The sequence below is a fragment of the Hydra vulgaris genome, chromosome 02 (assembly GCF_038396675.1).
Source record: "Hydra vulgaris chromosome 02, alternate assembly HydraT2T_AEP".
In the NCBI taxonomy this organism is placed as follows: domain Eukaryota; kingdom Metazoa; phylum Cnidaria; class Hydrozoa; order Anthoathecata; family Hydridae; genus Hydra; species Hydra vulgaris.
The window spans coordinates 72,131,632-72,146,347 of record NC_088921.1 but is presented as its reverse complement, the minus strand read 5'-3'; the positions used below and the strand labels follow the sequence as shown (position 1 = coordinate 72,146,347).

Sequence of the window (14,716 nt, the reverse complement as noted above, 5' to 3'; positions counted from 1 at the left end):
CTCTATTTGTAAAATACACTAACATAATTTACATATATATATATATATATATATATATATATATATATATTTAAACAGCTTTAAAAAGTATTCTCCACAATAGAGTGCTCAATGTTCTTAAAAGAACAGAGCAATTATATATTAGTAGAAAATCACTTAACAAAATTTTTTTTCCATTTTACACTGTGTTTCATCAACAAAGATTCATGATTTGTTGATGTGATTTTCTACTAATATATATATATATATATATATATATATATATATATATATATATATGTATATATATATATATATATATATATATATATATATATATATATATATATATATATATATATATATATATATATATATATATATATATATATATATATATATGTATATATGTATATATATGTAGCAATAACAAATAATATATATAGCAATAAACAACAATAAGATGTTTACATTCCTCAAAATTTACAATTATATAATTACAATAATATATTATTAATAATAATAATAACAATAACAATGATAATAAAAATATTAAGAGTAACAGTACCTATAATATTATAAATAAAAAAAATAAAAATATAATTATTAAGAATAAATATATATAATTGATTTAGGAGTCACTCATTCAGAATCTGATCAAAGAAGTGACACTAAATAATTATATTAATAATATTAATTTAAAAAATAATAATAATAACAGTAATAACTTTATTTATTAATAGAGCAAAAGTAACAGCAAAAAAAAAAGTATATATAATAATTGTAATAATAATAGTAATAATAAAAACAGCAGTAATGAAAGCAATAAATATTAATGACAAAAACAATAAGGTTTCTATAGAAATAGTTAGAAAAACAAAAAAAAAACAAAAGGAAGTTTAAATAAAGAAATGAAGATAAAATATTTTGAAGTTTTAACTTTTCAAACTCATTCACAATACACACAAGACTTCGATTCCATTCACTGATGCACTCATGTGTAATTGAATACTTACGACACCTCAAAGTTTTATAGGGAGGTACATCTAGTTTTCCATTATTGATGTTTCTAGTTAAATGTGAATGTTTAAATTCAGTTTCAGTGAAAAAGGTTGTAATAGAGGAAGGTAAATTTTTATTAAGCTCGTCAAAAACAAAAAGTTTCTGTATTATGTAGTTGAAAATTAATTATTCGGATTGATTGTAGTATTACAGTTGCCAATTTGTCCCAAAACTAGACAACAGTAGTTGAGATGAGATTGAAAAATTGCAAAACATAGATTCTAAAGGGTAGTTTTATCAACATAATGGCGAATTATTAAAAGTATGCCATTAGCTCGTTTAAGTTTTTTGCCGAGTGCATCTATATAAAAGTTCCATGAGAGGTTTGAAGGTATAAAAATACCAAGATATTTAACAACGTGTGTTGCATGTAAATGTCTATAACTAATTTTAATTTTAGTTATATGATTGTTGTATAAAATTTTTTTTCTTGGAGATGAAAAAAATATCAGTTTAAATTTTTCAAAGTTCAGAGAAATTAAGTTTGCATTAAGCCAATGAACTAAACCATTTAGGTCTAAGTTTATATTCTTACACAAGGAATGATGAGACTTATTAATATGCAAGATATTAGTATCATCAGCAAACAGATGGACTGATGAGACGTGGACGAGTTATTTATATCATTAACATAAATCAAAAACAATAAAGGGCCAAGAACAGAACCCTGGGAAAACCAAACTTATTAAATATACTTTTTAATAAATTATACTTATTAAAGCGTGGCAGGTAGAGTGTTTTGATCGAAATCCAAACTGAAACTCATTTAAACAGTTAAAGAAATTCAAAAATAAGTATAATCTAGAGTACATTAGTTTCTCAAGGAGCTTGCTAATGTTAGAAAGAATTGAAACTGGTCTTTGGTTAGCACATGAGAGCTTTGAGCCAATTTTATATACTGGAATTACACAAAATAATTTCGAGAGAATATGAGAAAATTCAGAATTAAAATCAATAAGAATGTTTGTGGGGATGCTGTTAGGACCTATTGATTTAGATATTAAATGGAAATTGTATAAAAATTATATCTAATATTATAAATATATTGTAATCAAAAATAGAAACAACATAAAATAAAAATAAATAAAAGTAAAAAGAATATCTTAAAAACTAAATTATAGATAATAGTAATATATTTAACAATAATATTCTTATAATAATGTATAATATAAATAGAGTAAAGTAATTAAACAAAATAAGTTACAACAAAATCAAGTTAAATAAATATTATATTTAATCAAATTCTTCTCTTTCTTTTTTAATAGATAATTATTTTTTTTTGTGTATTTCTTCTTTTCCTTTTTTTTTTTTCTTGATGATTTTTATTGATTATTTGAATGATTCAAATTGTTTTCGAAATCGAGATTCTTTTGCTAACTAGTAAACGTTTTTTACTATTTTTTTGGTTTCTTTATCGAAAGCTGTATTTAAATTAAGTATTAATTTAAAATTACTTTTTCCTTTTCTTTTTTCGTTTCTTTTTTCTAATTTGCTTTTTATTTGTTCATTAAATTGATTTTTTACTTTATTTGGTTTAAATTAAATATCTTTTCTTTTTTCCTATTTATTTTACAAATATATTTTATAACAACATTCATTTTAAAATCGAATAAGTGTTTAAATAATATACATAAATTTTCCACAACCATGGAATAAATCACATAAATTTGATATAGTATTTATTATAGCTCGTTTGCTTTAAAGATAAACCTATTGGTTTACGTTTGTTTTGATTGGATACCATTTTTTATTTTTCTTAATGTAATAGAAATTTTCTCCCAAAGCAGTTTCAACTGTAGGATATAACATGGTTAGATTTTGGCGTTAAAAGTCTTCTAATAACTAAATTTAGTCCCGCCGTTTTCCAACTGGAGATATAAGAATACAAGTTTATTTTATCGCCGGTGTTAGAAAATGTCGTTTTACTTTTAACCAGTTGATAGCTTATCGCAGGGTTTAACGGAGAGATAAGAATACAGCTGCTAAACTATGGCCTGAGTAGTTTAGTTGTATGAGTACTTGAATAAATAAGTAAAAACTTGGTTTACGCTGTCAGTTTTGCCTGTATATCATGAGTTTTGAACTCACTTTGCCTTCGCTCAAAAGTCACTACACATAAAAGTTTCAGACAGGAACTTGTGAACTGTAAACAGGACAAACTTCTATTAACAATAAAAAATCTTGCATTTTTGTAAATATTGTTGAAATAGCAAATACTCGAAACTTTTTAAATCACTAAACTTATAACTGACCATCAAGAGCCCAATTTTTATCTCAATACACTGAGCTTATTTCATTTCGTTTTTCATTGGGTTTAACAGAAAGCAAAAAGATATAAAAACAACGTTGGTCTTATTTTGACTAATGTTTTCAGAGTACTTAAAGCTCAACGTTTGGTAGAAGATTAACAAAAAGTTTGCCAGCTATTTTTGAATTCGTCCTGATATTCGTTCTTTTATTTTAAAAAAAAAGGCACGCTGTCGGTCCATTGAGTTCACAATTTTTTACTGGTTTAAACGGATGACATGGTTTATAATTTAACAAATAGCTTTTAGCGGACGAGAGCAGACAAAACTAATTGTTTCATTTTGAAAATGGCACCTTATTTCCAAATTTGCCACAACCAATTTGTCGGCAAGCGACATTCTATGATGAAATTAGCAAAAGATTGATAAACCCAATGAAAAATGAAATGAAAGAAGCTGTGAGAAAAATAAATGAAAAAAAAGACAAACAAAATGAATTAATCTGATAAACCCAATGAAAAATGAACCGAAAGAAGCTCTGTGTGTTGAGATAAAAAATAGGGCTCTTGATGGTCAGTTATAAGTAAATACAATGTTAACTTTTAGTTTTTAATTTTTGTTTTTATTAATTTAATATTCCATATATACTACAAAGTTTTTCAAAAATTACTATTTTCTGTGTTTTAATGACAATAGAAAATTTAGCTGAAATTCAGTATATTTAAGATTTATTAATTGTTCTTTATTCATATGCAACGTGTTAAGAGTAATTATTATTTAAATAAATGGTTTACATTATATATCAAAAACAGTTACAACCTATTATCTAAAGGTAAATTAATTTGACTTTTTTATCAACGAAATTAAGAAATATGAATTTCGATTTTTAGCAATTTTTTTGCTCAAAAAACGAAAATATCCTACTGTGATTAGGGATCTGGCAAAACTAATTATAAAAAAATATTTTCATGATAGAGTTAGAAAAATCGTAAACTTATATTATAACCATAAACCTTGCAAACAGATTTTTGAGGTTTTCTCAAAAACCAAATGACATGACACACACAATCCAAGCTCATCAAAGTTTATCATTTTCACAAGCATTCAGAAATTCATATAGTTTTACTTGCAGCTTTTTTCATGTAAATCAAATAATTATGGTCTTAATTAAACTCTTTGACTTTTAGTAAATTCATTTTTTGGGTTGATAGTTTTATTCTCTCTTAACCTTATATTTTTTTTCTTGTAATTTCTAACTTTGCAAAATTTGCAAAGTTAGAAGTTACAAGGTTTAAGTTAAGTTTTGAAAAATTTCCAAAACTTTTCTTTGATGAACTTAAGGAAGTTTTCAAAAAGTTGTATAATCTGTTCTAGCAGATACACTAGATGCATCAAATATTAAATAGGAAAATATATTTTTTATAAAATTGGATTCATAAAAATCATGCAAGTTTAGTACATCCCAAGTTGAAAATATATCTTTAATGACAAGTTTATTCATTTGTGATGAATTAAAAGTTATTTTCTGTCTGTTAATAAAGATTCGGAATTTATTTTAAAAATTTCAATTTAGAAACCAACATTTTCGAGAATTAGTAGATAAACTTTTTATTGTTTTTAATGATTAACTTAATTAATTTACTCATTTAAACTTTTTTTTTTTTGGGGGGGGGGGGGCGTTCTTTGTTGAATTGTCAAAGAAAGATATTTTTCAAGTCTTCAACTTTTTATTCATCTTTGTTAAAATTAAGGTGAGCATTTTTTAAAAAAGAGTGAGCAAAGTATATAAATACAATGTTAATCTAAATTCATTTTAACATATATAAATGTGTGTTTGTGTGTATTTTTTTGTGTGTGCGAGTATGTGTAGCGATGCTGTTTTGGTGTGCATATGCTATTAAGAAAGTACTCAATAAATTCTCAATAAATCAGAGCTATAGTAGGGGAGCATGGGGTAAGATGACGAATGGGGCAAGTTGACGACATACCAAGTTGACTGTAGCTGAGAGCAATGTAGATTGGACAATTATGCTAAATAATAGAATATGAATGTAGATTTATTTATATTTTCTTTATAAATATTATTTTCGGGATGAAAGATAAGTATTAAATACGGTTTTTCCGATATTAGGAAAAAAAAATTATCCACTTGTATTTGACTTTTTTTCATCATTACATCACCAGCTAAAGGTAAGCGAGAATTTTTTGTTTAGCTTGTTTAATTTGGAAGCCATGCGAGTAGTATTAAGCTATGATAACTTATTTATGCATAGTTCTGAATCACTTTTGAAGATTGTGTAGTCTAGGGGCAAGATAAACGGGGTGTATATATATATATATATATATATATATATATATATATATATATATATATATATATTTATATATATATATATATATATATATATATATATATATATATATATATATATATAAAAGGTTCGCAACTATATCAGAACTAAAAGTTGAGGTGCCAATGGATATTGAACAATGCAGAACATTACTCAAGCTATTGAAGCTTGCAATTCTAATGCTTGCAGCAAGAGCCAAGATGCTGTAAATTTTGGAGTTCCAGAAGCAACAATGAGGCGTTACCTTAAAAAATCTTCTAGTCAATTTCCAATCAGCAATTGAAGGTTTCGTCCTATATTTTCAATGGAAATGGAAAAATTACTTGCAGAATATTCAATTGAGTTGAGTAAAAGATTTTTTAGTATGATGACCAAAGTACAGTATGACCAAAGTACAGCTCAGAAAATTTGCATTTGAATTTGCAGAACTTAATAATGTTCAAAATAATTTTAACAGGGAACTAAAAATTGCTGGTCTTGACTGGTTAAGTGGATTTTTGAGGCGCCACATTAATATTTCATTACGAACTCCTGAAATGACGTCTTTGGTTAGAATTCAAGGTTTTAATTCCCCACAGGCTGCAATATTATTTGATTTACTTCGAGATCTTTTGAGAGCGCATAAATTTTTACCTTCAAGAATTTTCAATGCTGATGAAAGTGGGTTACCCACTGTACCAACAAAAATCCCAAAAGTGCTTTCTGTCAAAGGCATTAAAAGAGTGGGCAAAGTTGTTTCAGCTGAAAGAGGAAAAACCGTAACCATAGTTTGTAGCATGAATGCTGTTGGAACTTACATACCTCCAGCTTTTATTTTTCCACGAAAAAGCATGCGTAATGATTTTCTGGGCAATTCTCCACTTGATTCAGTTGACTTTGCCCATAACTCTGGTTGGATGACGCAGGAAGTTTTTGTAGATTATTTAAAGCACTTTGCTTATGACACAAAACCAACTATTGCTGACCTTGTTTTGTTAATTGTGAATAACCATAACTCAAGTTTTTCAGCCATTGAATACTGCAGAAAACATTCAATTGTAATGCTAACATTGCCACCACATGCCACCCTTATGATGCAACCTCTGGATGTTACCTTCTTTTCACCATTAAACACTTACTACAGTCAAGCTTTTGATAACTGGATGATAAATCACCAAGGTAAACCAACCACTAAAGCACAGATTCCTGCACTTGTAAGACATGCATATGACCGATCAGCAACAACTGGCATTGCAAGAAAAGGATTTGAAGAAACTGGAATCTGGCCCTTCAATCCGCAGATCTTTTTTTTAACTGACTTAACACCATCATTGACCAGTGATAGCCTAATACCAAAAAATCAGACTATATCAAATAATCAATCAAGAATAAGTATGTAAATTATATAATATTTAGACAGTTCAGTTTTTAATTTGTTTCTTAAAACTAAAAGTTAAAAAATGTTTGTCTTTGTTTTTTTTGTCAACAAATCTTTATCTGACAATTTATAATTTAAATAAGCTAATAACTTCAGCTTATCTATAATATTGGACAATTATGCTAAATAATAGAATCCCTGTGGGCACAGGACCTAAATAAGACGTCTTTTGAACGTTCAAAAGACGTCCGAAACGTTCAATAGACGTTTAAAAGACGTCTTTTTTACGTCCTGTGCCCACTGGGATATGAAATAATACAAAATTAACCTAAATAATTTTATGAAAATTTTTATGACATTTGTTATATAAATTTTTTTTGTAATACTTTGTTCCAGTAGTTGAAACTTGCCAGCAACAGTCAACATCAAAGGTGAAACTTAATGCAGTTACATCAGCATTGACCTTATCATTTAACAACAACAACTCTTTATAATTGCCTACTGTTAACACTGAACCAAAATGCATTCAGTCGAATGCAGATGCAAATGTTGATGGAACCCAAATAGAGTTTAACGATGTGCAAAAAACTGTATCACCTGAGAACATTTAACCTTATCCTATGCTTGTAGGATTACAAATAGTGCTGCCGCAAACGAAAATTCAAGCGAGCAGAAGTGGCAACAAGCTCCCCTTTTAAAGCTGCAGTTCAATTAGCTGCACTCGAGAAACAAGAAAAATTGATGAAGGAAAAAATAAAGAAAGCTGTTAGGGAAAAGAAGGGCCAGCTTAAAAAAACAGCTGTAACTAACGATAGAAAAAAAAATGACAAAGCCAAAAAAAGAGCGATAAAAAAAGTTGATAAAACTGAAGAAATTTCATGTTGGTATTGTGAAGTTATCTATGGTGATCCTAATGATCCATTGCTTGATGATGACTAGGATATGTGTAAATCCTGTGAACACTGGTGTCATTTAACTTGTGGGCAATATGTTAAACTCAAATTTACTTGTACTGCATGTTACTCTTGTGAAGCTTAGCAATTATTACATTGTTTTATTGCGCATTAAAATATTTTGTTTGACATTTGCTTTATTTTGTTGTTTTGGAATTTACTATGAAGTGATTAGCAGGTTTTTTTGCATAACCCTATATAAATATATAACTTAATTTCTTTTTTAAATTACATCATTATTTATATTACTTATTTTATAAAATAGAATTTATGATACCGTTATATTTAAGACAGTAATGGTATCGTGGAATTAACTTATCTTAAAATTGTCATTTGAGGTAACATTAATTAATGAGTTTTTTCCAGACTATTTTCAATTTTTATGAGGTTTTTTTGATACATCAGAAGCGCAAAATTTTTAATCACTTCTTGATAAAGTTTTACTTATTGGAACAATTATTTAGGAAGATATAAGTGTTTTTCATAATGTTCGTCATCTAGCCCCATGTTTACCTATAATAAATATGTAGTAAATAAAACTACGTGATTTTCATGATTTTTATTATGTCATGTGAAAAAAAGACATCATTTTTTAACATGATGTTGAACTTGTTGATGTGAACATGATGTTGAACATGATGTTGCTTAAAAATATAATAAGCTATATAATATAGATAATATCAATATATAATATCTGCTTTGTGGTATGGAGAGCAGCTCTGCACTGTGAGTTCAAGATGTGATATTATGTAGACTGTTTATGTGGCAACGATGTCTTTTTTAACATACCGAAAGTTATATTTGCTGATGAAGCTGCGATTTGCACTTGACCACTGACATTTAGGTCATGCAAGACAATGACTTCAAGATCTGGTTTGATATTGGTTACTGTAAGATTGCGTTGAGAACCATCTCGAGATAGTATAAACTTTAAAACTGGAGATAGTATAAATTTGTATGCAAATTTATATATAAATCTATATAAAAATCTGGTTTGATTAATTTTGCTATTGTGCATAACCAAACATGATTGATGTTGAGCCAAAGTTGTGACCATTCTACGGCATTATCAATGTCGTTATGTCTATTTTTATTTATTTTAAAAAATAGCATAATGAAATGGTCCGGCAACTGCATTAAGTGATGATTCAAACTTTTGCCTGAATTTAAGTGTTCTTTACTCCTTTGAAATAATAGCTATTTCAGTAAAAATATCAATTATTGGACTAGCTAAATCATTTCAAAAACCAAAACAAAGTAAAGTTAAAAACAACTCAAAAAAAGCTGCCATTTTGTTCATTTATTTCCGATGAAAAATCTATAAACTTTGTGCATATCCGCAGTTATAATTCGTTCATTATATCTAACTATTAGCCCATTTATCCTTCATTTAAAATATGTCGAAGCTTAACATCTCCAAGGTAACATACTATAACTACGACTTAAAAGTTTTTCCTCCCTACATCTTTCCCTCCTACATCCCATCCCTCTCTACATTTAAGTAAAAATAATGTAAAACAACTTTATAAGGTTGTTTGAAATTATATTTCGAAGTATGTTCTTCATTTAGTACTATATGCACTTCCCCCAAACAATTGGACAATTAATTTTCAGTACTTTTAAATATTTTATTCAGAATTTTTTTTAGAATTTGTTACTATCATGTTATTTACATGTAAAAATATATTTTACAGGTACTACAGAGCAACGGAAATTGGATTCAAGCGCAAGTGTCTTATTCAATAAACAACAAAGTTCTTCTGACAACAAACGTCACTGATGTTCATGCGCTAAGATACGCTTGGAAACCAAATCCTTGTGCATTCAAGAGCTGTGCTATTTATTCGGCCACAAACTTACCAAGCCCGCCCTTCATAACATATGGTCCGTTTCAATATATTGCTCCTGCAATAGTTAAAAGTCATCCAACAAAATATGTTAAGATGAAATTGAATCACAAGGATGCCAAAATTTGTCAGTTTCAGTAAAAAGTAAGCAAAAAACTCTGTCTGCAACGTTTTTTTGATGATTTTCATGACTGTTTCATATAAACTTGGGTTTTTAATATATATACTAAAATATATTAAATGTATGTAAATTATATATCTATATCTACATATGTGAAATATATATATATATATATATATATATATATATATATATATATATATATATATATATATATACATACATATTTATATACATATATATATATATATATATATATATATATATATATATATATATATATATATATATATATATATATATATATATATATATGTATGTATGTGTGTATATATATTTGTGTGTGTGAAAGAAACTACCGCATCATAAAATATTGTTACAACTGCTTGAAATAGTAATGTTATTTTTTGAAATACCTAAAAAATTGAATTTATTTACAAAAAAAAAACTTAGTTTTAACTTGTATTATTTTAAGTCCTTTGAATATTTCCAATGAATATACGCAGGTTTTTATAGAATATACACTAGAGGTTTTTATAGAATATACGCTAGAGGTTTTTATAGAATATACGTTAGAGGTTTTTATAGAATATACGCTAGAGGTTTTTATAGAATATACACTAGAGGTTTTTATAGAATAAACGCTAGAGTTTTTTATAGAATATACGCTAGAGGTTTTTATAGAATATACGCTAGAGGTTTTTATAGAATATACGATAGAGGTTTTTATCGAATATACGCTAGAGGTTTTTATAGAATTAGCAAAAGCCTTCGCTACAATTGATAACAAAATTCTATTTGACAAAAGAGTATGTTGTGTGATTAAAGAAAATTTCTTGTTGCTACTTAAAAATTATTTAAGCAACTTTAAATATTTTGTTTACAGTAATACAACTAACTCTTCCAATTATTAGATATAACTTGAGTAGTTAGGGCACTATACTACAACCCGTTCTCATTCTTATTTGGGAAATCATCAGATCTCACTAATGCCTCCCTATTTGTCTAATCGTTATTAAAGACAGGTTTGCTCACCCCATGCCTCTTTTACTTGAAAAAAATCTTTAATTTTTGATTGAAATTATCTTCCATTTGAGATTAGTCTAAAAGAAATCATGTTATCTTTTTAAAAGAAATTTACTTTTAGTTATGTTTTCTTTCACTTCAATATTAATGATCTTACTGACAATCTGTCATTTAGAATGGTCTTATTTGCTAACAACACAAGTAAATACTATAGTCCTGGGAAAAAGTCAGCTTCTTTTTTTTTATTTACTATTTTTTATTAGTTTTACTTTTTAATATTCAGAACAGGCAGATCTTAAGCATAACCTTTTTTTTTCCATTAGAAAGAAAATCACATATAAAAAATTGGGTCAAAAGCTTGAGACTTAAAAATGGCTTGAAAGTAATAATCTAAACAAAACTCAGTTGCTTATTGTTTAAAAACTACTGCAGTATCACAACGTTGCTAATATTCCTGAATATATTGATAAATGACTCAGTGGATGGCAGCACTCTTACTGAGCCTGCTGCGTTGCAAAGTGTTAACTAAAAGACTCAGACTCTAAAATTCTTTTGTCTTTGTGTTTTCCTGAATAATACAATCTACAATCTTTTAAGCCTTCTTCCAATCACTTTCTCGATCTTTAAGATAACTCAATATTTTTTGTAACTCCTACTATTAATGGTGGTTGCTTGCAGCCTGGTCGGGAGTGCATTAGTTTTACAAAAAGTTCTAATGCATTATGCAATAATAATGTTTGTAAGTGTAAATTTGAATATGTAAACAAAGAATAAAAATTAAATTAAGCAACTTATAAAGAGCTTAAAACCGTTTATGAGATTCCTATTTTTAAAAAATTGCTCAATTCAAACGAGTCGTTAAACTAAGAAATAAAACAAAACATAAAAAAACAAATGGAAAAACGTTACTATAAATTGAAAACTTTTCAATGATGTAAACACTGCAATTAATAAATATCTTTTTTTTTTCTTTTGCTTTTTTTTTGCAAAACGCAAAATATTTTGAAGCTAATCATTTTAAGTTATGCTTTTAAATTTTAATTTATAAATTTATTATTCATTGTTTTCATATCTTATTTTTATGTCATATTTAGTTAAAAATGGTACAACAAATTTAAGTATTATTATTGATCTTTTGATTTAATTCTATAAAAAACTATATATTTAAATACACTGCGGTGTACCCATATAAATACACAATTAAAGTTACACTAAATAGAATGAACCGTAAGTTCATCATTAGCTTGTAAGTTAGCTCGTATAGCTGCAGTAATACAATCACAGAAAATGATTCCCTGTGGTTAATATGATAGTTGCTGGTCTACTTTTTTTTGAAAATGTCAATAGAAGAAGCATTGACAACATGATCTAGAAGAGCATTTCAAGTTACCGCAAACCACTTATCAAAAAATTTAAACTGAACGAGGCAATTGCTATTAATTTACCTAAAAAAGTGTTTTCGATGACCATAGATGGGAGAAATAAATATAAGGTCAGTGTGCCAGTTAATTAAGTCAGTTTTAGATTCAATTTTGAATTTTTGGATTAGGTCATAACGTTTTCTTCTATCACTTGGTGAAGTTAGTCCAAGTTTAGCACATCTTTTCTTGTAATCAAGGTGATTAAATTCATGAGGTATTTTTGTTGCATGACGTTGTGTTTTTTTAATTTCAGTAACGTCTTTTTTTTAAACGAGGAAGTGCGTATGTTTTAAAGAGGTTTATTCAGACTATAATAAGACTTTATTAGCCTTTGCAGCAGCAGTGAAAGCTTGATTATTGTACTTTAAATCATCAGAAAGTTGAATTCCAAGGTCTTTTTCTAATGTTGTTGTATCCAACCGAATACTTTTGACTATACTATTGGAATATTATCATTGATGAAATAGATGTGTGAGACAGATCTGGTTTGGTTGATTGCATAACTTTACATTTTTTAATGTTAAGTTGCATGAGCCATAAATAAGTTCAATTAAAAATGTTTCAACATTAGCTTGCACTGATGTTGATAACATTTATTATAATAGTTAACTAGACTGGCGACCTTTGTGTCATCTGCATATATATATATTTCAAATACTTTTACTGCTAATGTGTTCTGGTAAATCACTAATACTAGCTCTAGCTGTCCGGACCCGTAAAATACAGGCCTCAGTAAGTCTATTAACAGCAACTATTTTGATAGATTTGTTTTTAATCATTATTTTCTGATTTGTTTGCGTTTAAAAATAAGAAATACAAAAAGGTGATACAGGTTTTATCATAATTACTCTAATGTAACACCAAGAAAGAAAAAAAAAAATACTTAAAATAGAGTGCGATGGTGATGAACATTGTACTTTTTTAAATTTGATTTTATCAAAGACAAAGTGGACAAGTAAACAATATAATCAGGTAGAGAATACCAATTCTTGATAATTCTTTCACAGTAGAAAAATCTTCGTGTATTTTTTACATTTAATACGTGAATAAAGTTTTTGTGCATGACATCTTATGAAAAGTAAGAAGGACCAAATGTGAAAAAGGTAGATCGACAAGTTTTTGTATAATTTTCTGGGTCATAAAAAGATCACATTTTATTCTACGGCATTCAAGAGATTCTACCCAACGGGCATTTGTTTTGAAAAGTTGTGTATTTTAAATGTTTTTTAAACGTCTTTTAAACATTCTTTATGTAAAGAACGTTTAAAAGACGTTTAAAAAACGTTTAAAGACGTTTAAAAAACGTTTAAAAGACATTTAGAACGTAAGTTTGAAAAACAAATGCCAGTAGGGTAGGTTAATAATATTGAATTTTGAAAAATACTTTTTATAAGGAATACGACATCTTTTACAGACACTTCTAGTAAAGAGTTTCTGAACCTTTACTGACCAACGTATATCTTTCAAAAGACTCCACACAGGGATTCCACACAGAGGTACAAGATTCTATGGTAGGCTGAACATAAAATTTATAGCCTTAGACATGAAGCTTAAAATCGTTTCTGACGAAGGATTTTAAAAGTAAGTAGGAATTAGAATGTGCCTTGCTTGCAATGAACAGTAAGGTGGGTCGTACTTTTAAAATTTTGGATATGGGAGCGCGCGCAACATTTTTTTTATGTATTAGGGTATTAGAAGAGACGTGAATAATTTTTTTTTTCTTAAAAAGTTCATCTAGTGTGGGCGCAGGGCGTTTGAAAAATGTCAGTTTTACGAAAATCTTATCATATTGGCATTTTTCGGCCTTTTTTATATTAGCCAAAGGAAAGGCAATTATTAAAAAACAATCAGACATAATATAGACATAAAAAAATATGTATATATTCGGTGCTACTTTTTTAATGCTATACAAACACGATAGACGTAAGAAAAGTTGGCTACCATTATGGATTTTACAAAGAAATTCTACTTATAAATTTTAAAAATGAGAGCGTGCGTGATATTTTTTTTATGTATTAGGATATTAGAAAAGACGTGAATAATTTTTTTTTTCCTAAAAAGTTCATCTATTGTGGGCGCAGGGCATTTAAAAAACGATAGTTTTACTAAAAATGCATAAAATTAGCACTTTTCTGTCCTTTTATTTAAGCCTATGGCGATGCAATCATCAAAAAACAACCAGGTATAATATAGACATTAAAATAAAACATAATTTGGGGTGCTACTCTTCATAAAGTCATAAATAAAATATATAAAATGTCATCTAAAAGATACAATATATACTGTGATCATAAACAATCAAAGCAAAACATCAAAAAATTAATATTGCTTAAATTAATTTAAATAGATCTTT

At 27.4% G+C, this 14,716-nt stretch overlaps 1 protein-coding gene across 1 annotated transcript in view; it reads left to right on the top strand.

The window, feature by feature from the left end:
- LOC100212614 (sialate O-acetylesterase) overlaps positions 1–9,939 on the top strand; it is a 69,450-nt gene extending 59,511 nt beyond the window's left edge. Inside the window, exon 7 of the mRNA XM_065791869.1 lies at positions 9,643–9,939. Within this exon, the coding sequence (XP_065647941.1) occupies positions 9,643–9,936 (294 nt within the window). The 3' untranslated portion in view covers positions 9,937–9,939. The remainder of the gene's footprint in view (positions 1–9,642) is intronic.
- Positions 9,940–14,716: the final 4,777 nt, after the last annotated feature.